The sequence below is a fragment of the Conger conger genome, chromosome 13 (genome assembly GCF_963514075.1).
Source record: "Conger conger chromosome 13, fConCon1.1, whole genome shotgun sequence".
NCBI lineage: Eukaryota > Metazoa > Chordata > Actinopteri > Anguilliformes > Congridae > Conger > Conger conger.
Window position 1 is genome coordinate 29,123,099 of NC_083772.1, and position 26,287 is coordinate 29,149,385.

At 43.3% G+C, this 26,287-nt stretch overlaps 1 protein-coding gene across 1 annotated transcript; it reads right to left on the reverse strand.

Moving 5' to 3' along the window:
* Window positions 1-1,472: 1,472 nt before the first annotated feature.
* Window positions 1,473-26,287, reverse strand: LOC133107521 (extracellular calcium-sensing receptor-like). Its single transcript, XM_061216509.1, has 7 exons — window positions 26,219-26,287; window positions 24,017-24,237; window positions 23,574-23,856; window positions 8,240-9,061; window positions 7,679-7,906; window positions 3,121-3,244; window positions 1,473-2,365 (listed from the first exon to the last, which is right to left on the reverse strand). The coding sequence occupies exons 1-7, from the start codon at window positions 26,285-26,287 to the stop codon at window positions 1,473-1,475; spliced, it is 2,640 nt and encodes an 879-aa protein (XP_061072493.1).

Here is a 26,287-nt window from a genome sequence, read left to right on the forward strand (position 1 = left end):
TTGTGTGGTGTATGTGAATTCCTTGGATCTAAACTGTAAATATTGTTTTTGTAAAAGTGTCACTGTAAATGCTTTATTGTAATCAGGGCTCCCCTGAAAAAGAGACCTTGGTCTCAGTGGGACTTCCCAGCAATAAAGGTTTCTATCTATCGATCTTGTTTCTGCCCTCCTCCCCCTGCTCTACAGTGTGATACCTCCTCTTACTCAATCTGCTCAAGATTTCTTCCTCTTAGTTAGTGGAAAAACCCACCCCCTCCTCTCCAGTCAGTCTCTCGGTTGGTTTATTGTTAGCTGTCAGAATGTGAAGAGAATTTGACAAAATATATATATATTTTAATATATCTACCTACCTACCCCAGCTTTAAACATTGCCTTTTGCATTATTTAAAAACCCTGATAATAGCATTTCCCACATTTCAGTAGTAATAACAAAAGTGTCACTTAAACATAAGCATGCCGACAGCTAGCCGGATAAAGATGCTTGAAAAACAAGCTGGTAATGCACATGAGCATAATACTGCAACACATTCCTTCAAGACAGCGATACTACAAATGTTAACATGCGATTTCTGCAAAATAACATGCATATAGTTTCCCTAGCTAATGCTTGAAAAACAAAGGACCATGGACACAATAATAATAATGCAGCTCAACTGTTCCAAGATAGTGCTGTTATGTGACTGATAAAACAAGTAACATCGATTTCCTGTTTTCATATAAAATTCCGATACTTCTGGCTTAACTTCGCATGGACACTCCTTTTTAAACAGTAAAAACACAGGAGTGATGTATATTTCCCATCTCCTCTATGAGGACCCTGATGTAATGGTTCCTCACGGGGGAGGTTCCTGGCTGTTGAGGTGCACATCCTCCACCCCCATACTATTCGCTGATGCCAGTGGTCTAGAGCCTGCAGAGAGGAAACTTGAAGTCCAATGAACAATGGAAATGCAAATTTACATGTGTGGGGTGGAATCAGGAGGCAACTCAGAATGAGGTCACACACAGAACAAACAATGTTAGCACTCTTCTTTTCTGTGATGGTAGAATGACAAGGAACAGACATACAAGATGCTTCATGTAAAAAATTATGGTCATGTTTTAGCTTGAAGAAAGAAGTTTTATTTAACAGTTTGGTTCCTGGAATAAATGACAATTTACTGTACAATTTATCATTGAATATTTTACATTTCATATTATAATATTTGAATGGTTTCGTTTTTCTTTATAAGACAACTATGTGAAGGGAAGGACGTGAACAAAGAACAGATAGAACATCTTCAAATGTATTATTAATTGCTGACAAATACATTTTCTGCATTTAATTCATACAGGGCTTTAAAATGCCTTCTAGCTTCAGCTCTGGAAGTTCACTGGTCCAGTGACCCAACATCTAAACAGATAAACATTCTCTCTAGCCATCTCTTAAATGTTTCTCATACAAAATAAATGTAATCAAAGTGTAGACTTTTTTATTTTGCCATCATTTTCTTCTTGGTATTCTTTTCGGGTCTCAGAAGGATTATATAACACTTGGGAGCAAAGATGCAAAGGAGGAGTCCATAGCTTGAGGCCAGGATTGCAAATATCTCCACAGCAACAGTGTATTTCCCTGGGGAGCTGACGTAGGCAGGGACAAAGGTGATCCAGACGGCACAGAAGATGAGCATGCTGAAAGTGATGAACTTGGCCTCATTGAAGTTGTCTGGGAGCTTCCTGGCTAAAAAGGCCAGCAGGAAGCAGATGGCTGCCAGCAGGCCGATGTAGCCCAGGACACAAGCAAAGCCAGCCATTGAGCCCACATCACACTCAAGGATGATCCTGGGACTCCGCCCCTGTATCTCAGCTGGGATGGGAGGTGATAGAACCAACCACAGCATACAGATGAGCGCCTGGATGGAGGTGCAGAGGAAGATGGCCACTCTCTGCTGCACCGGGCCAAAGTACTGCATGATGTTGCTGCCAGGGACTGAGGCACGGAAGGCCACCAGCACCACCACTGTCCTACTGAGCACACAGGAAATGCAGAGCACAAAGCTGATCCCAAACAGCGTGTGGCGCAACATACAGGACCAGGGGGAGGGGTGACCGATGAAGGCCAGCGCACACAGGAAGCAGAGAGAGAGCGACAGCAGCAGCAGGAAGCTCAGCTCTGCATTGTTTGCCCTAACAAGGGGTGTGTCCCGGTGGAAAAAGAAGGTGGCGAGGACACTGCCTGTGAGAACCACCCCAGAGACTGAAAGAGCAGCAAGGACGATCCCCATGGTCTCCTGGAAGGACAGGAACTCCACCTCCTTTGGAATGCAGACAGTTCGAGCAGCATTCGACCAAAATCGATCTTGGCACTTCTGGCACTCTGTTGAACCTTAAATATTATGTAGAAAACCTCTCAGCCAAGACCAATGTGGTTCATTAGGAAGCATGATTTTCAGTTTGTTGTCCGTAGCGCACTTTATCACTTGCCATTCGTCTAACTTGGGCGATTGGGCAACCTTAATTTCCAGCCCTGGAAACATGCTGCTTTCAATGCACTTTCATGACTTTTGATAAATAGCAGCAGGACACACCGATATTGACTGACAGGTTATCAGCACAGATATTTCCTGTGCACACATCTGGCTGGCTGTATTTCACAAAGATTTGTATTCACAGGCAAGCGACAGCCTGTGTAACATATTGGCCACTCTGTTCACCCAATATATAATAAACAGAATGACTATCAACAGGTGAAGACTGTCCTTGCTGGAGGCCCACTCCATAATTTTAGCTGCTAATAAAATGCCCATGGTTTACAAAGAACAAAAAGACAAGTATGTAATTATTCTCCTAATAAAAATACTGATGAAGATCAGGAAAAAAATAAGTATTTAAATAAAGTGTTGGACCAACACTACTTGTTCTTTTTTTTTTTTGTTAATGAGTGAATGGAGTCTTTGCAAAGCTCATCACAATGGGAATGACCTCATCACTTGCTTGTGAGTTAAGATATCAAAAGGAATAGTTAGCTAACATTTTAATATGGCTCAGCTGGCTAAGCAGTTTCTTATTTTCACAGATAAACAACCAGAATTACTGAGTGTGCACAAAATTGCAGCCATAAGCACTTATATCTTATCGTACCAGTGGTGTTGCTGATCTCTCCTGCTGCACATGGTAAGCAGTCGAAGCAGCAGATGGGCTTTCCTTTCTGCACAGCCTTCCAAGTGCCTGGGGGACAGGGCATGCTGCAGACGGACACAGGCACCTGTATGCATCCAACACAACACACAGAAAATCACTCTTAGCTGATGTGTATTTGATTCTGCAGCCATTTCTGTTCGTGTTGCGCTACTATTTCAAATTGTTAGCTAACATTCGTGGCAAACAGAAAAAGGTTGGAATATGTTCGCTAACGTTTGCGATCTTGAATGCACCTCTGGTCACACTATGACAAGACACTAGTTAAATTGTTATATCCTTAATCTAGGATTGGAACAAGTTCACGCAACAGTCTTTTGACATGCACAAGAGAGAAGTGAGGAAAAAAGCAGCAGGCAGTCATTTTTACTAATCTTAGGGGGAGGAACTGGCCTATCACGAAACAGTGTTAACTTTATGTTATGCATTTGTCACTGGTGCAGCCGATATAAAAAATAATAATAAAATAAAGCGGGCCAATTCTCCAATCACAGATTATAATCCAGTTACTTGTAGCGCCAACACTGGTGATTGGAAAAAAGTCAATAATCATTACAGGTACTTGTCTAAATCGAGGACTTGGATCGCCCCTACTATAATAATACATTTAATAATACATTTTATTTAAAGCGCCTTTCACATCACCCAAGGACACTGTAAAATAGTGGCAAGTGGCAGTCATAAAACAACATATAGGGACAGACACTGTACACTTATTAAAAGACACTATACAAAAATGTAGACAATAAAATAGAGTATATAAAACAACAAACAACAATAGGATGGTACATGGCGAGAGTGAGATGGAGGGGTCAGTTAGGAGTAGGGAGGAAAAGCAAGAGTGAAAAGGTGAGTTTTGAGCTTGGTTTTGAAGGTGGACAGTGAGGTGATATTCCGTAGTGCAAGTGGGAAGGAGTTCCAGAGTTTAGGACCAGCTACACTAAACGCCCTGTCACCCATAGAACGGAGATGTGCAGTGGGGGTGAGCAGGAGGTGGGTATTGGTGGAGCGTAGGGTGCGGGTAGGTTGGTATGGGGTCAGGAGGTTTGAAAGATAAGAGGGTGCAAGATTATGTTGGGCTTTGAAAACAAGTAGAATGATTTTAAATTGAATACGGTATTGCACAGGGAGCCAGTGTAGTTGATGGAGGATGGGAGTGATGTGTTGCCAGGGCCTAGTGCGGGTGAGGACTCTTGCAGCGGAATTTTACTATCCATGTAATTGATGTAGCGATGGGCACTGAAAGTGAATGAACAGAGAAGAGGTCATGCCTCATGCCAGGACGTGCTAGCTGTTGATAGCTGCTAATCTGTAAGTAACGTTACATTAAAGGTACAATAGGTACGATTTTTGTGTTAAAACATTGTTACAAGATCATTGTAAATCCCTTCCTATCTTTGAAAAAGGCTCACTGACATGTTGACCTCTGCCTGTTTCAAAGTGTAAATTTGTCGGGCCGTCACTCTGTATCAAAATATTGTACAGCTGTACATCAATTCAAGCTCACTGCTTGAAAATTGGTTCTAACTGCCACAGCCAATGGCATGGGGGCTCATTTGGATTGTTCTTGTAACTGCCCAAATTGCACTCCGGACAAGCATCACTGAAACTCTGTATACTATTGCTTATTATCCAAGCAACTACATATTTAATTATAAAACCATACCAGTTTGTTATCGGTAGCAGCAAGCAAATTAGCTGTCGTTAGCTTGATGAATTTACAAATATCCACTTACGATAAAATGAGCAATACGAACATTGTAGCGATGCATAGTGCACAAGCGTTACGCTTCAGGTGGTTATTTGTAAATTCGGGAAGCTAACTAGTAATGTATAATTTGCTTGGTGTCACTGATATTTGTATTGTTTTCTAACTAGATAAGCAATAGTATACAGAGTTTCAGTGATCGCTTGTCTGGAGTGCAATTTGGGCAGCTACACGTTCCTTTTATCTTTACGTGTTCAATCATCCGTGTTTAGCTAAACCTTTATTTCTCTCAAACTGTTAGTTACAGTTGCATCGTTTGTGGTGGACTATCATAGCTAGTTACATAGACAAATTAGTTGTTTGCTCAATATAGTTGGTTAGCTAAAGTGAAACTTAAAAAAGACAAAAAATATAAATAGTGTTGTGTAGCACACCAAGTCAAAATTTAATCAAGTCACCTGTTCGGCCAACCTTTTCTTATGAGAACACTATGAAAAGACGGCAGGCTCTGTTGTGTTTGTCACTGTCAGCTTTCCAAAACAGTGCATGAGTGCACTGAACTGTATAATATCACTTTAATTACCCGTTATATTAATAGACTGTGGGAAGCTTAAACAGTGTTGTGGTCTGAGGCTGTTTGTTGTTGCAATTCCTCTCTTGACCATTAGTAGTCCGAAATTACCTATTGTACCTTTAAGGCAATGGTGTTTCATAAGCTTGGCACTGACAACTAGTTCACTGCTTTTGCTGGTGTAATGTTTATACTTTACAGGACTTGATGACATAGCTAGCTAGCTAGAAGTTGCCATTGCATGTAAATTGTCCTATTTAATGTTACATAGCTAGCTAGCTAACGCAATTAGCTAGTAACCAAGCTGACATAGGCTAGCTAGCTTAGCATGGAGCTATCCCAACAAGAGACACAGATTGACTTCTGATGGCTAGAATAGCTACAGACTAACCAGAGTTCCTGTTTTTTGTTGTGTAAAGTATGTTACCCATTGATCCAGGGTCAGACATAACATTACTTAGTTCCTTTGGAAAATCATATCTGAGACCAACAAAGCAACTTAAGCCTTAAATATAGATAGCTAGCTAGCTAGGTAAGTAACCTAACTGTTGCAAATTTAGCTAGCTAATTAGGACAATAACTATGAGCAAATATTTTAGCTAAGCTTATACATTAGCTCTGTCTAGCTGGTTTATTTACAGGCTGATAGCTAGCCACTGCATTAATCCTACCTTGTCGCATAGCTAGTTAACATTTCATGAGGTAGCTAACTAGCTCCTTTGCCTTGTCCACAAACTAATGTTAGCTGAGCTAACAACGGGTGCTTCCCATCAGCCAGGAAGTGCATACTCCTCATCTCCACTACCACCCTACTCCACCATAGACCACATTGTATAAATCATGTAAATAAAACAATTCTGCTCAGTTTTCACAAATTATTTTTATATTCCAACATTGAATTGTGTTCGTACCATGGTTAAATGTCACAAAACCCTGCCTGCTATTCACATTCCTCAACATCATAAGGCCGCAGAGCCGTTAAGTTCTTCGCTGTTGTGATGTCACGCTAATTTCTTCTGCCATTTTGGTTCCATATGGGAAATGTATAATTGTATGTTCCGTGTGTCCCTTGCAGTTGCATCATGCCGTACATTATAGAGTCACTGGCTAACAGACAAGCAAACTGTTCATTTTCAATAACACCCCGTTTCCGAATTTTTTTAAATAAAAACCGTAGCACATGAAAACCCACTTTATGGGAACGGCACAAGTCCGTTTAAAAGTATGACATGTTCTAATTGGGTGAGAAACTGTACAACCCTGTAAAACGTTTGTAGAAAAGATTTTTTAATAAAAACTACCAATCAGATCTTTTAACATTTTTCTGAATTAATTTTAATATATTTTTATTTGAAAATCAAATCAAGATTTTTCATTATATTGGTCTCAGAATGGCAAAACAACAAGACTGGTGATTTTCCTGTATTGAATGCAAGTGTGGTTTGGACATTATCTAACAATCGTGCATCTGTTAATACACAATTTGCTCAGTGCAATGCTTAATTCTCCCATAATGTTCCCCTCCTCGTGGGCCTAATTTGCCTCACTTAGTATTTCTGATAACCTTGGCGATGTCCCAATATGAAGGCAGCTGCCTTGCTACCTGCATCCTTAGAAGTGAGCTCCCTCCTACGGTCGCATCCTCTTAAAAGGAACCTCAGAAGGCAAAGGATTTGGGGCACACTGAAGGCAGCATGATGTCACGGAACGTGAAATCAGTGTTATCAGTGTATACTGTTGTTACCGCTCTTGCATTCCTTTGTCCATGAAGAGAAAACAAAATTTGTTTTTCATTCAGCTTACTACAACTTTTTCCAGCCCTAACTATATAATCAGTTCAAGTATTTACATCAATAATGTTAGCAGGAAAATAAGTGAAATTGCTGTCTTCAAATGCTGCCTGCTAAGGCAGCTGACTTCATATTAGGACACAGCCCTTGATTCAGAAACCCTGCAGCATAATGAATGAGCTGGCATTTACACCAGGACAGCAGTGGTTGGCCCTTGTCCTGGACAATGCCATCTTTATGGATGCTGCCGGTCAGTGGTCTGAAGACTGTCCTCTGTAGCATAACCCTGTGGCCTTTACAGAGGGAAACATTCAAATAATGTATGAATAAGCCTGATTGAGAACATGTGAAAGATTGGTACAGCAGTCCAAAAATTATATAGATGGTTCTGTGGTTACATTTATGGCATGCTAAATAAATGGGTCACTTTACCTCATTCTGGCCACCACCCCAGACCACTCTTTTTACATCGATGTCAAACTTGCTGTGAGATCCATCCACAGAGTCAAAATGTCCCACCTTGACAAACTCCACCATCCCCTGTACCCCACTTTGCCAGTTAATGATGTCATAAGCGGCCGGTGGTTCACCGTTTTCATCAAAGTGTGTAGCTTCTCCCATAGCTGTGGTGAAGTTGACTGTTTGGATGTAGTGGAGAATCTTCCAGGACAGGGAAGATCAGGATTTTCACAATGTTTAACAAAATTGAACATTAGGGGTGATGAAAAATGAAATGAATTCTTATGAACTGAATATTATTCATAGATTATCGAAGAAACCATTATCAAACAAGTGTTCATGAATATTTGTAAATGTTCACAAAATCGTAATATATGTTAATACATTTTAATATATTCATTTGTATTTGTAAATTTCAGACAAAATCTTAATTTTCAAACAGTGAATATGTTTCTAACAAATCCCACTGAGATATTAATATACATGAATTTATATTTTTACCCAATGTGATATTTGTATGTTGCTTGGTCTTACCTGCCAGGGCTGGAGGTTGGTGACATTTGGACAGCCCCCTTTTTCAAAGGGGCCATGCCCTGGTTGGCAGGACAGCATGTTGTGAATGGCATGTGCAATGGCATACACAGCCTTGTACAGACTGTAAGTGAATCTGAGCTCAGAGACGTCCGTATAAAAGCTCTCAACATTGTCCAAGCTCTCAGACCCTGTGCAGTTGGGTCTGGCTGATGGAGAGGGGCTGGGGCCATTTCTAAAGGAGCATTCAAACATCATCTCCCAGAATTCCTCCACAAAGGGGTCAGAGGGCAAATCCTTGGGCTGAAACCTGGTGAGAAAAGACCTGAGACCCTGAATGTTTCCCTTGCGCAAGGCAAATCCTAAAGTCCCTCTCAGTAATGGCAGATTATTAGGAGAGGACATGTGGCTCGAGGTAATCCAGGACTCTGTGGCGATCCACTGCCTGTCGGTGATGTTCTGTCTCACCACTTCCCTCAGGAGGACTTGCATGTCTGCGACAACTGCAAAAGTGACGATAACTTTGGCTGTGGAATGCCTGAGCGTCTCCACGATGCGTGGAATGCTAGTTTCTAAATTCACCTTAGGGATGACCTCAGAAAAGGCCACACACAACTCAGAGTTCTGCAGCTCCTCCAGAAGATGCTGGATCCCAAACTTGCCGTAGTCATCATCTCCCATAACCACACCGACCCAGGTCCAGCCAAAGAGGCGCAGCATGCGTGCTATGGCCCGGGCCTGAAAGGCATCGCTGGGTACAGTGCGGAAGAAGGTGGGGTACTTTTGGTTGTCTCCCAGGCACGCACATGTGGCAGAGTAGCTGACCTGGGCAGCACACAGATCACACACCCACCTGTCAGCTTAATGTTACTTTAAACATGTCAAGTTTATTTCCAGTAAACATTAAACAGAAAACAAGCACAGGGTCATACAATATCAACAGAAAACAGAGGAGAGGCACTTAATCACTCAGAGCACATTTGGTTATATGAGTTATAATGGGGTTTTTTTAGGCCTCTGAGACTGACTGGGTCACCAGCGGGTAGTAAAGCACTCCTCCTAATCAAATGTTAATAGAACTTAATACTTTTTTGTATTCATTTTAAACACATTTTCGTTCAGTAAATTTAGTTCCTTTTTTTTTGTAAAGCGTGACATATAAATTATCGACCTGTGGGCACACCTCTCCCCATCTGCCATGCATCTACCACATCTGTAACTAAATTCAAACTGATGTCTTGCCTCTTCCGATGTGTGTAGCTAGGAGTAGAATAAGGAGAAAGGAAAATAAGTGATAGTTTCCCTTTGCCTCAGTCGAGAAAGGAGTGAGGTGAGAGGAACTTTTTAGGAGTATATATTGTGTAAAGCAGTATTGCATATATATTCATCTAGTTAAGCTAGTTGTTAGATGTATGTATTGTACTGTATATAGTTTAATTCTTTGCACAGTTTTGTTTTCCTGTGTCCCGTGTTTTTATAGTTTAGCACTGAATACCTCAATTCCTAAGTCAAGGACAAACCCAGAACTACTTCATATTTCCGCATGAACATCAATTTCAATTTGTGTCCAAAATTTGGTAAAGATATCAAAAGGCATTGCAATGCCATAAGTACACTTTGAACTTTTTGTCGAGACACATGATCAGAAAAGCTTATTTTTGTTTGATTTTTGATACAAAATTTACCTTCACATGTGAAGTTTTTTATTCAAATAAATAAATTGTTAAATTTATAAATTGTTACTCACCCTAATGCTTTCGTACCAACCACATTTAAACTTGAACTTTATTTCAAAATTAGGTTAAACAGAGCCCCGTTACCCCCATTAGCCAGTACAATAACAGGTTTATCTAAATACAAATCCTGTAATTGTCTGTTACTAGGCAAACGAGCATAAAACTATTTACAAAAGTACAATATAAGAATATATTTAAATTGAAAGCACTATGATGTCTGCTGTACCACCAAACTTCAACCCACAAAGATTTGCCTGCAACACAAATGCTCATAGGATGGTTCCACACATCTGTATATTCATTCCTAAACTGTCCATCACCTGAATATGACATATGAATATACGTTGCTTCGGTATATACACTCAATGAGCACTTTATTCTGCATTTATTATACTTATCTTTTAGACTTCTACTGCTGTAGCCTATCCACTTAAAGTTATAATGTGTTGTGTGTTCAGAGATGCTCTTCTGCATACTACTGTTGTAATGTGTTGTTGTTACAGTCTGGCCATTCTCCTCTGACGTCTCTCTCATTAACAAGGCGTTTCTGTCTGCAGAACTGCTGGATTTTCGTTTTTTGCCCATTCTTTTCAAACACTTGAGACTAGTGTGTGTGAAAATCCCAGGAGATCAGCAGTTTCTGAGATACTCAAACCCTGTCTGCCACCAACAGTCTTCCACAGTTAAAGTCACTTAGATCACATTATTTCCCCATTCTGATGGTTGATGTAAACATTAACTGAACTGGCCCGTATCTGCACACACAATTCCCGTATATGCACACACAATTGGCTGATTAGATAATCGCATGAATAAGTGAAGTAAAAATGCTCCAGATAAAGTGCTCGGTGAGTGTATATAGTTCGCAAAAATGGCTGAATGGCTTCTGAAATAAATACAATAAAAAAATTAGTTAGAAAACTGCCTTCATAACCAGGTGGGATATTTTCTTCCATAAATATGTCTTTATAGAATAATTTGCAAAACAAACCTATATTCAACCGAAAAACTATGTCTAAAGTCAGAGACAGTGTCATAATGGTTGGCAAAAGGCGAAAAAGACAGGAAATTCACAGAAGCACCGAGAACATTATCTTGACCTATGCACTGACAAGGCTTCCGACACGTAATGCATTAATACCTGCCATGGGTACTGTAACTATGGTGGTCTACTTCAAACAACATGTACCACTGGGCAGGCTGCTGAGGATTTAATGAAATATTCTCTTTGAATCAACAACCAAATAGATTATTTTCAGAGGAATGCAGGAGTTCATTCATTTCTAAATATCAATTAGCTAAGTATTTTGTTGCTATATGTACTTAAAATGTACTAATTATGTGTCATTACTTTCTAGTAATTAATGCTCTTTTAACGAAACTCAAAGAGTTCATCACTGTCAAATTACATAAGTACATAGTGTATATCTGAATGAACATTAGCCTAGGGAGCTGGTCTAACTGGTCAACCAGTTGTTTCAAAACCTAGCTCAAGGTGTTTTTTTTCAGCAGGGGCTGATATTCGCTTGCAAAGCTAGACAAGGATGTAACTTTACAAGCGACAAGAAAATGATATGGACCAGGTCTCATTTGGTTGTAGCCTATTGAGATAACAAAGTATGCATTTGAATTACACCAAAGCTGAATGATGCGGAAAACACTGCCTGCTATTCACTTTCCTGGACCTTAGGAGGCAGCAGAGCCCTTAAGTTCTTTGCTGGAGTGACGTCACGGCCGATCTGCCATTTTTGCTCCATATGGCTCTGGCAATGTATAATCGTATGTTCCATGAGTCGCGTGGCTTGCAGTTGCACCATGCCTTTCATTATCAAGTCACTGGCTAACTTTTCACAGTTCATTTCCAATGTGACCTGTGACGACCATGCCTGGTCTTCCCCTGCGGAGGTTGTTGCTGTCATCCAGCAGGTGGCAGTGCTGCGTCCTTTCCCTCCCTTGGAATGGTCTCATCGTTGATTGGATAATTGCTTCATGAGTTACCAATTTTCCTGAGTGTTTGCACCTGAAAGGAGCCTGATAAATGGCTTCACCCAGAGGCTCGGGGGGGAGGTGATTTCTCACTCCGTGCTCAGTTGTTGGTTGTTGGTTGTTGGTTGTTGGTTGTTGGTTGACTTGGTCTTCCTTTGTTATTTTTGGATTTCCACACTCCACCTGCACTCACACTCAAACACCCCTAAACTGATTCACTCTGACACGCATTCAGACAGAAACACAAGTATTGAAAAATAAAACTCTTTAAATATATTTTCCTTGTCTGGTCTCCATGTTTTGTTGTGACTGCTTGAATGCCGGTCGTAACAGGCCTCATTCTGGAGAATATAAATTTTAATATCAACCGTAGCACATGAAAACGTACATATACATTTTTTGGAAAGGGCACTAGGTCCACTTAAAAGTAGGACGTGTTCTAATTGGGTGAGAAACTGCGGTGAGCAGAAGTTCTGTGGACAGACTTGATGAGAAAGGTCAACGAAGAATGGCCAGACTGGTTCATGCTGACAGAAAGGCTATGAGGCTATGGTAACTCAGATAACCACTCTGTACAATTGTGGTGTAATGCTTTGGGCAAGTTTTCTTGGCACACTTTCTGCCCGTTAATACCAATCAATAATCGCTTGAATGCCACTGAATGCCACAGAATGAGCTTTTTATTGTCTGAGTCTGTGCCAAAGGTGAGGGTTATAAACTATGAGTGTGGTGAGGGGGAGGCTGGAATTTTATTGACCTGCTTTGCAAATAAGTCAATAAGCATCTGGCTGCTGTTCTCGCTAGTGGAGTGTCTGTCATCGCTGTTTCATGGTTGTATTATGTCTCAGTTTTTTGTATTATATAAATATGGATGCAACAATAATCACATACTACCTACGTTAAAAAAATAAAATAAAATTATTCTAGCGAGAATTAAGTTGAATTAAGTTGCCAGATCCAGGGCCTGTATCACAAAAGTATCTCAAAATGGACTTTCCATTTGTCAGGGAAGCAAGGATCAGTTATAATTCTGTTAAAAAACCCCTCACTTAACCTCAATGTAATTCAGAATTATTATTAAGAATGACAATTATCAGGGAGCCGCGGTGGCGCAACAGGCTAAGATGCACATCGAGGACCGGGGTTCGATTCCTGGTCCTGCCAAAAGCCAAGTTTGGCCGGCTCACGTGGAGCGGCACAATTGGTCGCTGCTCCAGAGGGAGGGACTGGGCGGGTTGGCTGATTGCCGCCGAGGGATGGGGTGTGGGTGGTGTATCTACCACTAACTGTAATTGGATTAGATGGGGTACAATTGGCTACCAAATGGGGAGAAAAAGAGAAAAATCAGAAGGAAAAAAGAATGACAATTATCAATTAAATCGCCAATTTCTTGGATAGGTAAACTGGTGGAAACAACCAACAAGTCAAAACAAACTCTATATCAGATCTCTAATGCATGAAGAAGCCCACAATTAATTAATGAAAATCATACATTCTTTATTGAGTATAGGCTCACTACCTTTAATTTACAAAATAGGAGACATTCGACAAGATATTAAATTGCAAATACCAGAAAAGAGAGAGAGAGAGAAACAGATAAGCCAGACCTTGCCAGATTATTTCCCCCTACCACTTTCAGTGCCACAGGAACAAGGTAAACAAGATGGGGAACTCACAGCCAAGGAACCATGACCAAAATAAGCATTCTCCACAAATCAAAATTCTAACACACAAACTTGTTCCTGCGGCCATCTTAAATACCTTAGCCAGTGTGTGCAAGGAAGGGGGGAGGGGGTGTCATACTCCCTTATGGCTAGAACTAGCCCAACTAAGAGGTGTGGGAGAAAAATATAATGTAGTACAATGTAACCTAGGATATATGTATCCAGATATGTACAATGCATATAGTTAGAAAACTGCTTAAAAGAATATATTGTGCTTGTGACAGATAACCAGCAAAAATGTAAGGGAGGGGTGACTGCTCAGCCACAGCTTACGTCATATGGGCATACGTGCAGGGGATAAAGCAGAACACGCTTCCATTGTTGGGTGCGCTCATGTGCTTGTTATGATAAAAAATAATGAGGAGGAATCGCACCCGAGGTCGGTTCCTCCTTACCCAGACTAAGGAGGAACCATGGATGATAAATATAACCTTGAAGATACTGTAGCAGTGGGCTAATTGCAACACAAATGTTATATGACTTAAGGAGCAGATGTGGGCCTAGGAGTACAACGTGTGGGAAAAATACTGAGACACTGTCTGAAGATGATTGGCTTTCACAGTAATGTATTCATGTGATAACTTAGGATGTGTAATGGTATAAGAATAGACACCCTGTCTGCTAAAATCTAGAGTGTTTTCTCACATTGGTGTGAGGCATTCTCCGTGCTTTTTGTCATAGGGTTAATAAAGCTTGTATTATTGAAACTCTCCTTCAAAGGGAATTTTCCCCGACAGTAACTTGGCGTAGTCGGCAGGATCTCTAACTCGTTTCTGTCTCAGAAGGGGCTGAGTCTCACCAGTCCGGGACTGGAAAGGGATTGGCAGGATCTCTAACTGCTGTCTGTTTCAGAAGGGGCTTAGTCTTCCTAGTCTGGGACTAAAAACGAAGAGCGCCTCCGGGAAGAGGGAGCGACCCGAGATCCGGATCCCTAAAACGAAGACCGCCTTCGTGGGGAGAAAGCGATACGAGATCCGAATATTGAGGAAGGAGAAAGACTGAGTGGCAACCCCACAGCAACGAGAACGAGACTTGGGCAGACTACACCGGGTGTAGGGCGTGCCTATGCGTTGACGAACGCACCGGTCCGGGACCGGAGATCTCGTAAGGCCTTAAAGACTCATTTCAGGTTGGTACCTTTCTGTAATTGTTAAAATGGGGAATATTTGCGGGAAGGAGTTAAATGTGGGCTCTGATCAATTTACAGGGCCCCTAAGAACAATGTGGAACCAACACGGACCATCAGCCGTGGAAGGTTTAAAAATTTGGCAAGAGCATAGGTTTCCTTTAATTGGCACATTTTCAACACAGAGGTTAGAGGATGTTAGAAAAAATATGGAAAGTTGTACTAAGAAAAGACATTTTTGTAAAAAAAAGGAATTAAGGGGATTTGAGTTATGGGAACAAGAGGCATGTGAAAGGCAGGCGAGACAACAAAGAAATAATGATAAAAAAGGGGAAACTCAGCCTCCGTCGTATTTTTCAGCTGGGGCGAGTGGGAAAAGCACACCCTGTTTATATCCCTCACTAACCATGTTAAAACATTCCGAGGTTGACACGGACCTGGACTGCCCGGTGCCCCGTCCACCTCCTCACGCACCTCCACCGCACCAGCCAGCCCCGGTCCCCAACACCCCGACGAGACCGCCTGCTCCAGCCCTGACTCTGCCATCGCCACCACACCTACAGACTCCTGGAAGAGGGACCCCTCAGCCACCAACGTTGACACCCTCCACCAGCCCCATGATCACCCTGTGGGACCAACCAGGCACCGAACCCTCCACGGGCCACACCAGATCGGGATTACAGTATCAGCCACGGAAAAACTACCCGTGTGCAATACCAAACTGTCAGTTCCCTGCCACAGGAACTGCAGCAGACAGAGCCCCTGTCTGTGCCTCACACACCGCAGAGGCACGGGAACGCCAGTATGGATTAAGACATTCCAGAAGGAGAATGGAATAAAGAACCATATCAGGGTGATCCCGAAGGGTGGTATGGACCTAAACCTGATGATCCTCCCCACCCCCAGCTGACAATGGGACAGTTTCCGATGGTAGAATGTCCGGACCCCCATCAACCAGGGCAGGTACAATTGGTGTACTGACCCTATACTAGGGACGAACTAAGGGCAATCTGCTCGGAACTACCGAACCCAAGTCATACCGGGGGAGAAACTTTCTATGACAAATTGATGGAAATAATACAGTGTGCTAAACCAAGCAGTAATGATCTGGAAGGCATCATGCGCATGCATTTGGGCACCAGGTGGGGAAAGGTGAGAGACAGAGCTGGAGTACCGGGCGCCGGAGGGCAAGTGACTGCCTTCGACCCTACCGTCGTCTATAACCCAGCAGCAGGATCCCCATATGGCTTACAGACTGCGGCTTTGAGGGCAGCTCTCACACATGTTTTTCCCACTCACCTGGATACAGGTAAACTGGCCAGAACCGTGCAGAAACCTGAAGAAACAGTGGGAGAATATGAAGACAGGCTGCAGAGTGTTATGGAACTGCATGGAGGATTGCCGAAGCCCCAACCATTCCCGGGAGTACAAAACACACCATATGAGTCGTATCTCAGTCAACACTTTATGAACGGGCTGAGACCCAGCCTACGGGCAGCGATACAACAGACTCTTGTGGGATGGCAGCATGCCCGCCTGGATGACCTACGACGCCATGCACATCATGCCGAAAATAATGAAAGAGAAAAAAAAGAAAAAAAACAACAAAAAACATCAGATGCAAATGGTACAAGTAACTGACCTCCAACTCAAACAGCTGAAGAGTTAGCAGCCAGCTAGAGGAAGAGGCAGAGGATGTGGAAGGGGGAGAGGAAGAGGGGCTGGGAGAAGCAGTGACAGAAACGGCCCTTGTTATGTCTGCGGAGAAGAAGGACATTGGGCACGAGACTGTCCCAGGAAATACAAAGAGCAGGGCGGAGGAGACCAAAGACTGGGCGAAAGAGGTGAGCAAGAATGGCAACACGCTCCACGGAGCATCCTGATCAGTTTGACGAACAAGATTGAAGGTGCGAGGGGAAAGGTGGATGGAGCATTACTGCAGACGGGTGAGTCCACATTAATGTCGATAAAATGCAAACCAGGAGATTTACCAAATTGGACATTAAAAGTAAATGGGAAAGACATGACCTTTATGGTCGATTCTGGGGCCGGGGTGTCGGTAATAAGTAAGAATGCATGGAAAGAGAAAAATGTCTGGAAGAGGCTTAAATACCGTGAATGCGGGGGGAGTACTGTTTATGAAAATTTCACTGAGCCGCTGCCTACCGTTAGTGAAAACACCGCTACCCATCATTCTTTCTTATTTTCCGAAACATGTCCAGTAAACCTATTAGGAAGAGATTTAATTTGACTTATAATATTTGTATAATTGGTACAAACGGAGAAATGGTTGTTACACAAGGGACAAAGCCCGTTAAAAATAAAAAATGCATGGGGGATCACAGAGCCACCAACAGCTGCATGTCTAAAGAACGAAGCAATACATAGGAGAAGGAGATATTGCAAAGCACCAGGGGATGAAATGTCGTCAGACAAATTGCATGTAACAATGAGGGTAACAGAGCAGGAAGATTGGGGGTTCTTGGGTAAGCTTGGAGATGGCAAAGTGTATATAGGAGATCTCTATATGGGGCCACAAGCTACCGCATTTTCTGTAAATTTGACAGAGGAGCAAAAATCGCTGTTTTGTGTGCCAGGAAGTGTTCCACATATTTCGATTGAAAATAATTCTGATTGGGCATGGGAAGACCTGGGCCCTTGGATGGCTCAGTGTCAGAACACCAAAAATTGGGAAAACAAAGGGTGGGGCCAATATTCACCCTCCCTTCAGGTACGTCGAGTCTCAATAAGAGAATACATACCTGTTTTTCCGCAATTGTTAAAAGGAGGGAAAGGCCCTACAATGGGCACCTCCATTTTTCTCAATACCTCGGAAAAGGAAACACTCCTGGCACAGGTCCCAGAAAAACTCTGGACCACAAATACAGCATCAGCGGGATTATTGGCAGGTGCCAAACCGCTGGAAGTCTCCCCAAAGTCATCTTACAGGCCATGCAAACGTCAATATCCTCTTCGACCAGAGGCCGAGGAGGGTATTACGCCAGTGTTTGAAGAACTATTAAAAGAAGGAATTATTGTGCCGTGTACAGGTTCCCCATGTAACACGCCTATACTGCCAGTACGAAAGCCTGATGGAACTTGGCGATTTGTACAAGATTTGAGGGCAGTAAATTCGGCTATAATTCCTAGAGCCCCTGTGGTGCCTAACCCCGCTACTATTATGTCCCAGATCCCGGGTGAAGCATGCTGGTTTACTGTGATCGATCTAGCAAATGCATTTTTCAGTATTCCTGTAGCTCAGGAATCGCAACCATGGTTTGCATTTGAAATTTTATGTTGAAAGCCCTGCTGTTTACTCTGCCGCACTAAGTGAATGTTTGGAAGGATTCACTTTTCCCCAAGGAAGCACATTGGTGCAATATGTTGATGATTTATTGATCTGTTCAGAAACAGAACAAGATTGCACTGCAGACACTGTGGCGCTTCTCACATTCCAAGCAGAAACTGGGAATAAAGTGAAAAAGGCAAAATTACAATTGATACAAGAAACAGTGCGATATCTAGGTCATGACATTTCTAAAGACGGCCGTTCGTTGGGCTTAGACAGAATCGAAGCGATTCTCAAAGTACCCAAACCACAGACTAAAACTCAGATGATGTCTTTTTTAGGCATGACAGGATACTGCAGATCCTGGATCATGGATTATGCGCAAAGAACGCAACCTTTGCAGGAGATAATACATGGTAAAGGGTTAGGGTCACATGACCCCTTAGAATGGACTGAGGCAGCAGAAGCTGCATTTTTAGATTTAAAAGGGCAATTACAAATAGCCCCTACATTAGGAACACCAAATATGGACAAAGACTTTACTCTGACGGTACAAGAGAAGGGCGGATATATGTCCGCTGTCCTGCTCCAGGAGCATGGAGGTAAACAACGACCTGTCGGGTATTACTCAACGAGACTGGACTCAGTAATCCGGGGACTTCCCGCCTGCATGCGAGCAGTTGCAGCGGCTGCTGCGGCTGTAGAAGCCACCTGTGCTTTAGTGGCTTATCGACAGCTTACTGTCCTGGTTCCGCATGCTGTGGCAGAAATACTGCTGAAACAAAAAACCGCTGACCTTTCAGCTTCGCGCATGCTCCACTACCAACATGTATTAACAACCCTACCTAATGTTGTTGTGAAACGATGCACTGTTTTAAATCCCGCTACTCTTCTTCCCACAGAAGCAGACGGAGAAGCACATGACTGTTGCTGTTTTGGAGGAAGTCCTCACCCCCAGACCAGACCTAAAAACAGAACCCATGCCGAATACGGATATTGAATTTTTCGTAGACGGATCCGCTTCAAAGGATCCCACAACCGGTGAAAATCATGTGGGTTATGCAATAGTAACCGAACATGCGGTACAAGAGTCCGCCCGGCTACCGGGTCACCTTTCTGCCCAAGCTGCAGAATTGTTCGCCCTTACCCGAGCGTGTCATTTGGCAAAAGGTAAAGTTGTAACAATTTACACAGACAGCAGATATGCATTTGGGGTGGTACATGATTTCGGTGCAATTTGGAAACACAGAGGATTTCTCACCAGTGCGGGAAAACCCATTCAGAATGGACCCCTGGTCAGAAATCTTCTGGACGCCATCATGCTGCCCAGATCTGTGGCAGTTTGCAAATGCACTGCACACACTGGGGACAGTACACCCGTGGCTAGAGGAAATGCAGCAGCTGATGCGGCTGCTAAGGCAGCAGCACATGCCCCTATGAAAACGACCCTCCAAATGTTGAATGAACAAAAAGACCCACAGCTCACAATACAAGAGAGTCAGGAAATGGCTACCGCCACAGAGAAGGTCGATGGTCTGTGGGTGGGGAAAGCCTCAAGTAAACCTTTTCTACCCCAATGTTTGGTTCCATACTACCTGAAATTGACACAGGGAAAGACCCATGTGTCAAAAGGAGGGATGGTGGCAGAAATGGAACAATATTGGGACCTCAGCACATGTGCATTCAAAAGTCACTCACAAAATTTTTGTTCCAGATGCATTGTGTGTGCAACACACAACGCCGGAGTAGCAGTAAAAACGGCCCCCTTGCAGAGGCCAAAAATATTGTTTGGTGATCATTGATATGTTTTCAAAATGGATTGAAATTTTTCCTTGCAGACATGCAGATGCAACAACGGTGGCGAAAGCACTTATTAGGGAAATCATTCCCAGGTGGGGAATACCGAAACGAATATCCTCAGATCGAGGTTCACATTTCTATAACAATTTGATGAAAGCATTGACCAAATTTTTCTCCATTGACATGCGATTCCACTGCGCTTATCACCCGGCCAGTGCAGGAGCAGTGGAAAGAGCAAATGGAGTGGTCAAAAACAAATTGACAAAAACAATGGCGGAGACAGGGTTGGATTGGATAACAGCTCTGCCCATAGTCATGTTGTCCATGAGGTCAGCGGTAAGTAAGACGACAGGATTGTCGCCCCACGAGGTCATCACGGGGAGACCCATGAGAACCCCCGTGGGCCCCCCAATTGCCGGGACAGACCTAGCCCTAGTAGATGATCAAATGGTTCAATATTGTGTGGAATTGAATAAGGCACTGCGATTTGTCTCAAAGCAGGTGAAAGTAGCACAACCGGCCGTACGTGACGAACCTGGCCATCAGCTGAAACCAGGAGACTGGGTGGTGGTGAAGGACTTCCAGAGGAAGAGGTGGTGCGAACCCAGGTGGCGTGGACCGTTCCAGATCCTGCTCACCACTCCGACGGCTGTTCGAGTAGCTGAGCGCACTTCCTGGATACACGCCAGTCATTGCAAGCTGTACAAACGAGGTGGATGCCTGTGACGAGCCATAGGCAGTCTTTGATCAGCAATGGGGACAAATGGCGACTGGTATGGCTTGGGGTTATGACAATCACCATAGCCTCATGTGCTCCCACTGCCTATCACCTGGACAGAAAGGGCTCGGAAGACACTCAAGAAAATAGGACACAACGAGGTGTACCAGACTCTCTCTGGGCCAGGGCCACCCACAACGTATGGTGGAAATGGGCTAATCACACAGCGATGAAAGAAACTGAAGGGAGAGGGGACTCTGTGGTTTGCGCTGAACACACACTAGACCATTGGGTTGTTCCGACACCCTCCACATGTGCATGATGGCTGATGGAGCACCGAGAGACTTGTGAGGCAATGTGTGGGGTTGTAAACATAAATGATGAATGTGCAGCAGCAAACCAAACTGGTAGAAGAACTATATTGTTGAATATGACTAGAACAAAAAACTGTTTATGTGTACAAAATTGTACTAGAGGGGCAGGGACCTGCCCGTATTTGTGTTTAATGATGCAAGGATCAAGACACTATAATGCTTCTGCCCACTGTACAAATGTGACCATGTGGCCCGAAACTAAGAGGGAAGAAAATATCACAAAATGGGGAGTGGGTGAATCTAAAATAGAATGTTATAAACGTACAAATGGGGTAGTAAATGTAGGGACATTCCCAGCCAGCAATTGTAGTAAAACGTGGAACGTAAGTGAATTGGAAAATACACAGTCAACAAACGGGAGTGCTCTACCTCCACAGTGGGCTCTCCAGGGGACGGGGACACCACTGGCCGACTTATGGTGGGCCTGTGGTCTCTCCCGACCCTTAACCCAGACATTGCCCACCAATTGGACTGGAACTTGTGCTCGGGTTATGAAGGTGCTAAGGGTGGATGTAAGTACCTTCCATGACCAGAGCGCTCGAAATATGCACCGAAGAGCGTATCAAGGTGACAGTAGAGTGTACTTAGATGCTATTGGCCAACCGAGGGGCATCCCATATGAACATAAGGCTATGGATGAGGTAAAAGCAGGTTTCGCATCTATATTTATACGGATACAACCTAATAAAAATGTAGAGTGGATAAATTATATATACTATAATCAACAGCGATTTATTAATTACACCGATGAGGCTTTGACCGCCCTGGGAGAACAATTGGATGCCACAAGTAAAATGGCCTGGCAAAACCACCAGGCCTTAGACTGGCTATTAGCAGAGAAAGGAGGTGTATGTCAAATGTTTGGAGACCAATGTTGCACGTACATCCCTAACAATACTAGCCCGGAAGGTTCCTTTACTGAGGCTATGCTTAAAATTAAAAACCTACGAAAAGAACTTAGTGAGAACTCAGGAGTCAGTCCATGGGAGAATTGGTCATGGATTCCTGGTACGGTGTTTGCGCTAAAATTGGAATGACTTGTGCGGTAATTTTTGTTATATTGGCATTGGTGTTTTGTTGCTGTGTTCCACTCCTGCGAAAGGTTATAGGAAAATGGATTTCTGAGGGGGTGACCACTCATCTGCTATGTCGGAAAGAATACCAGCCCCTGCAACAAACAGAGGAACAAAAGTGTCAAGAGCTGCGAGAGGTGTTCGAGCAACTGCCTTACACACCCTACGACGACGCAGGAGCCAAGAGCGGATGAGCAAAGCAGACAAATGTTTTAAATTTTTATTTTTTTTATTTTTCTCTTTGAATATGTTATCATTTATATGATAAAAGGAGGGATTGTGGGAGAAAAATATAATGTAGTACAGGATAACCTAGGATATATGTATCCAGATATGTACAATGCATATAGTTAGAAAACTGCTTAAAAGAATATATTGTGCTTGTGACAGATAACCAGCAAAAATGTAAGGGAGGGGTGAGTGCTCTGCCACAGCTTACGTCATATGGGCATACGTGCAGGGGATAAAGCAGAACGCACGCTTCCATTGTTGGGTGCGCTCATGTGCTTGTTATGATAAAAAATAATGAGGAGGAATCGCACCCGAGGTCGGTTCCTCCTTACCCAGACTAAGGAGGAACCACGGATGATAAATATAACCTTGAAGATACTGTAGCAGTGGGCTAATTGCAACACAAATGTTATATGACTTAAGGAGCAGATGTGGGCCGAGGAGTACAACGTGTGGGAAAAATACTGAGACACTGTCTGAAGATGATTGGCTTTCACAGTAATGTATTCATGTGATAACTTGAATGGGTAATGGTATAAGAATAGACACCCTGTCTGCTAAAATCTAGAGTGTTTTCTCACATTGGTGTGAGGCATTCTCTGTGCTTTGTTATAGGGTTAATAAAGCTTGTATTATTGAAACTCTCCTTGCTGTGAAAGAACTGGGTTCTTTTAAACGGGAAAGGTTGCTTGCAAGAAGTCTCTCCTAATTCAAAGGGAATTTTCCCCGACAGAGGATAATGTACTTATTAATTAATTTGACCTCATATTGTTGAAAGCAGGGCTAAGCACCATTGTTATTATGAAAACATTCATGGTTTTAGTCTCTTTTTAATGAGACCAAACATGAATGTGTTAGGAGGTAATCCTGCTTAGCTACCAATACCTCTAAAAAAAGTTTTTTTTTAACTTCTGCTTCCAACAACAGAGGTCATATTTGTAGATAAATAATTGTTCGATCTGGGCAGTCATAATCTACATATTCCATATAACAAAACCAAATTGCACTGCATTGGTTTCCGCTTGAATCTAGAACTGCTTCTAGCAATGCAGATTTCGAGCCTTCCGAGCCTTCTGTTTGCTGTTGCCTTCTGCACCAAAACATTTGCAGATAATTTTTACCCTCCTGGAAACTAATTAGCCAACATATTATGATTGTTGGTGAGTTCTTTAAACAATCACTTTTTTCCTGCAGACAATTTTCAAATATTGATTCCACCAATTTCATTGCAAAATAACCTAAATGAAGTCAGAAATTGCACCGTGAAATAATTTTCTCACCATGGGGATGCTGAAGACTCCCAGGGTGCGAGCGATGACGATAGATTCTGAGGAGCGCGCATCACCGACAATCACAGGAACCTCTGGAGTACGCCCGCACCTGGAGCGCATAATGACAGGGTCTTTCCCTGTTACCAATCCCAGCGCAGTGGCTAATGTTGAAAGGCAGGTGTCAGCCAGGGCATACCCCAGGGTGAGATTGGGCAGCAGTTGAGGGTTTCTGTTTATCTCTTCCACTGCAAAGATCATGGTCTGCAGCCAACGATATGCACGCAAATAAAAACTGAGGGAGAGAAAAAAAAAATGGAGAATGGGAAAGGCTTGAGTGAAGTGAAAGAGAGCCATTGTTGTTGGCATATATTAACAGATAAATTTGCACACACGTTTTGTGAATCACACACACATGCATATACTTTATACAAATAAGGTTCACCTCTATTTACCTCTGACACTGCAAAGGCGCTGCTCGTTGTGTGAAGTCCAGGTTGGGCTCAGGTGACTGTATATGAATAGGGAACAGTCCTCCAATGATCACATCACCCTCTTTATACACACTTTGAGAGATCAGAGTGTCCAGAAGCCTGCAGGAGGAGCTTGCTGTTCCACACACTGCTCCAAGGACCAATGACACCCACAGCCATAACCAGGTATGAGCACCCATCTTCTGCAGTAGAGAGAGGAGTGACAGAGAGATGAGGGAAGGGGTTCTCCTACTGAAATAGAGGGAGGCTTCCTTATGTAGGGCTCAGTCCCTGCAAAAACGACAAATAAGTTCAGTAATTGTGTAAACCCTGGTGGAGCCCAGTTAATGGTCGGGGCCTCGACCCGAAGGGAAACACCTAAATCACCTTGTTTTTTTATCTGAAGGTAATTATTTCATAAGACCCAGGAGTCTAGTTCTGATTCTCTCTCTCTAATGTGCACTGAGTGCTGTTTGTCTTCAACACGTTTTTCCACAGCAGACCCTTAACTTCCCCACTACTTTCCCTTACATCAATGGTTCCCAAATTTGGTCCTGGAGTACCCTGGTGTATGCTGGTTTTCATTCCAAGTACAAGTGCAATCCAGGAATTTTAACATGTTTTTATTTTATTTTATTGGGTGCTTTCATCTTTAGATGGATTACTTACCCTCTAAAAGCACATTTTGTCAGACAGCTATGCATACTATTAAGAATAAAATGTCCACGTTCATCGTGATTATTGTGCTGTATTGAAAACAATGCATACATTTTACAGAAAATTTCATATGAAGTTATTTATGAATTATAAATGATTTTTAACCGATCAAATTAAAGACTAAGGTGAATCAGTTGGTGAATGTATTGACACCTAGCCACTAAAACTAACCATTTGAATGATAATGAAGAATGCTAAGTAAAAGAAAAGAAAAAGAACAAAAGTATAACAAGGCAAAGTGACAACAAATGAAATTAGACACGTTCAACTACCTAGTGAAATTGGTGTTTTGATGTAAAGGTGCCAAGTTAAAGGCAATATGTGTGCGTACTGTGGTAGCCCGGTCCAGGATCGGCAGGAGCTGGGAAAAGTAATTGACGGTGAATATTTCTCAGTTTCCTGCCTACAGGGTTCAGCACCGTGGAGAGATAAAATCAGCACCATGGACAGTGCCGCAAAGATGAGCCACGTGCAAAATGCATGCCTGCACGCAGCTAATAAGGATGCACACAGCTCAGCCGCATTTGAAAAGGAGCCGGCTCGCCCTACAAAGCACACAGCTGGCTGACAGACTGCTCCAGTGACCAGGGAAATAACGTGAAGCCAGCATGTCCGTGGAACGGAAAAAGACTCTGATCGTTTGTAGGAAAAACACATGAGCATAACCGTCTCACCCTTTGAAAATTAACCCTCTCTAACTCTGTTCATAGATGGAAGCCGCCCCGGGCTAAAGCCGGACGGAAACAGAGGAAGGCCGGGGCTTGGATGTAAACGGAGACCCAGCTAACCGACCAAATACAAAGACAAACGAACGTCCATCCATCCATCCATCCATTATCACCTGCTTATCCGGAGTCGGGTCGCTGTAGTAGTAGGCTAAGCAGGGTATTCCAGGCGTCCCTCTCCCCAGCAACGCATTCCAGCTCCTCCTGGTGGATCCAGAGTCGTTCCCAGGCCAGGAGAGATATATAATCTCTCTAGCGGGTTCTGGGTCTACCTCGGGGGCTCTGCCCAGTTGGACCTGCCCGGAAAACCTCCAAAGGGAGGTGCCTGGGAGGCATCCTGATCAGGTGCCCGAACCACCTCAATTGGCTCCTTTCGATGCGAAGGAGCAGCGGCTCTACTCCGAGCTCCCTCGGGATGTCCAGGCTCCTCACCCTATCTCTAAGGCTGAGCCCGGCCACCCTACGGAGGAAGCTAATTTTGGCCACTTGTATCCGCGATCTCATTCACTACCCAAAGCTTGTGATGATAGGTGAGGGTTGGGACGTAGATCGACCGGTAAATCGAGAGCTTTGCCTTCCGGCTCAGCTCCCTCTTTACCACGACGGTCTGGCACAACACCTGCATTACTGCTGACACTACACCGATCCGCCTGTCGATCTCACGCTCCCTTCTACCCTCACTTGTGAACAAGACCCCGAGATACTTGAACTCCTTCACGAGGGGCAGTGGCTCATTCCCAACCTGGAGGGAACAATCCACCATTTTCCGGCAGAGAATTATGGCCTCAGACTCGGAGGCGCTGACTCTCAT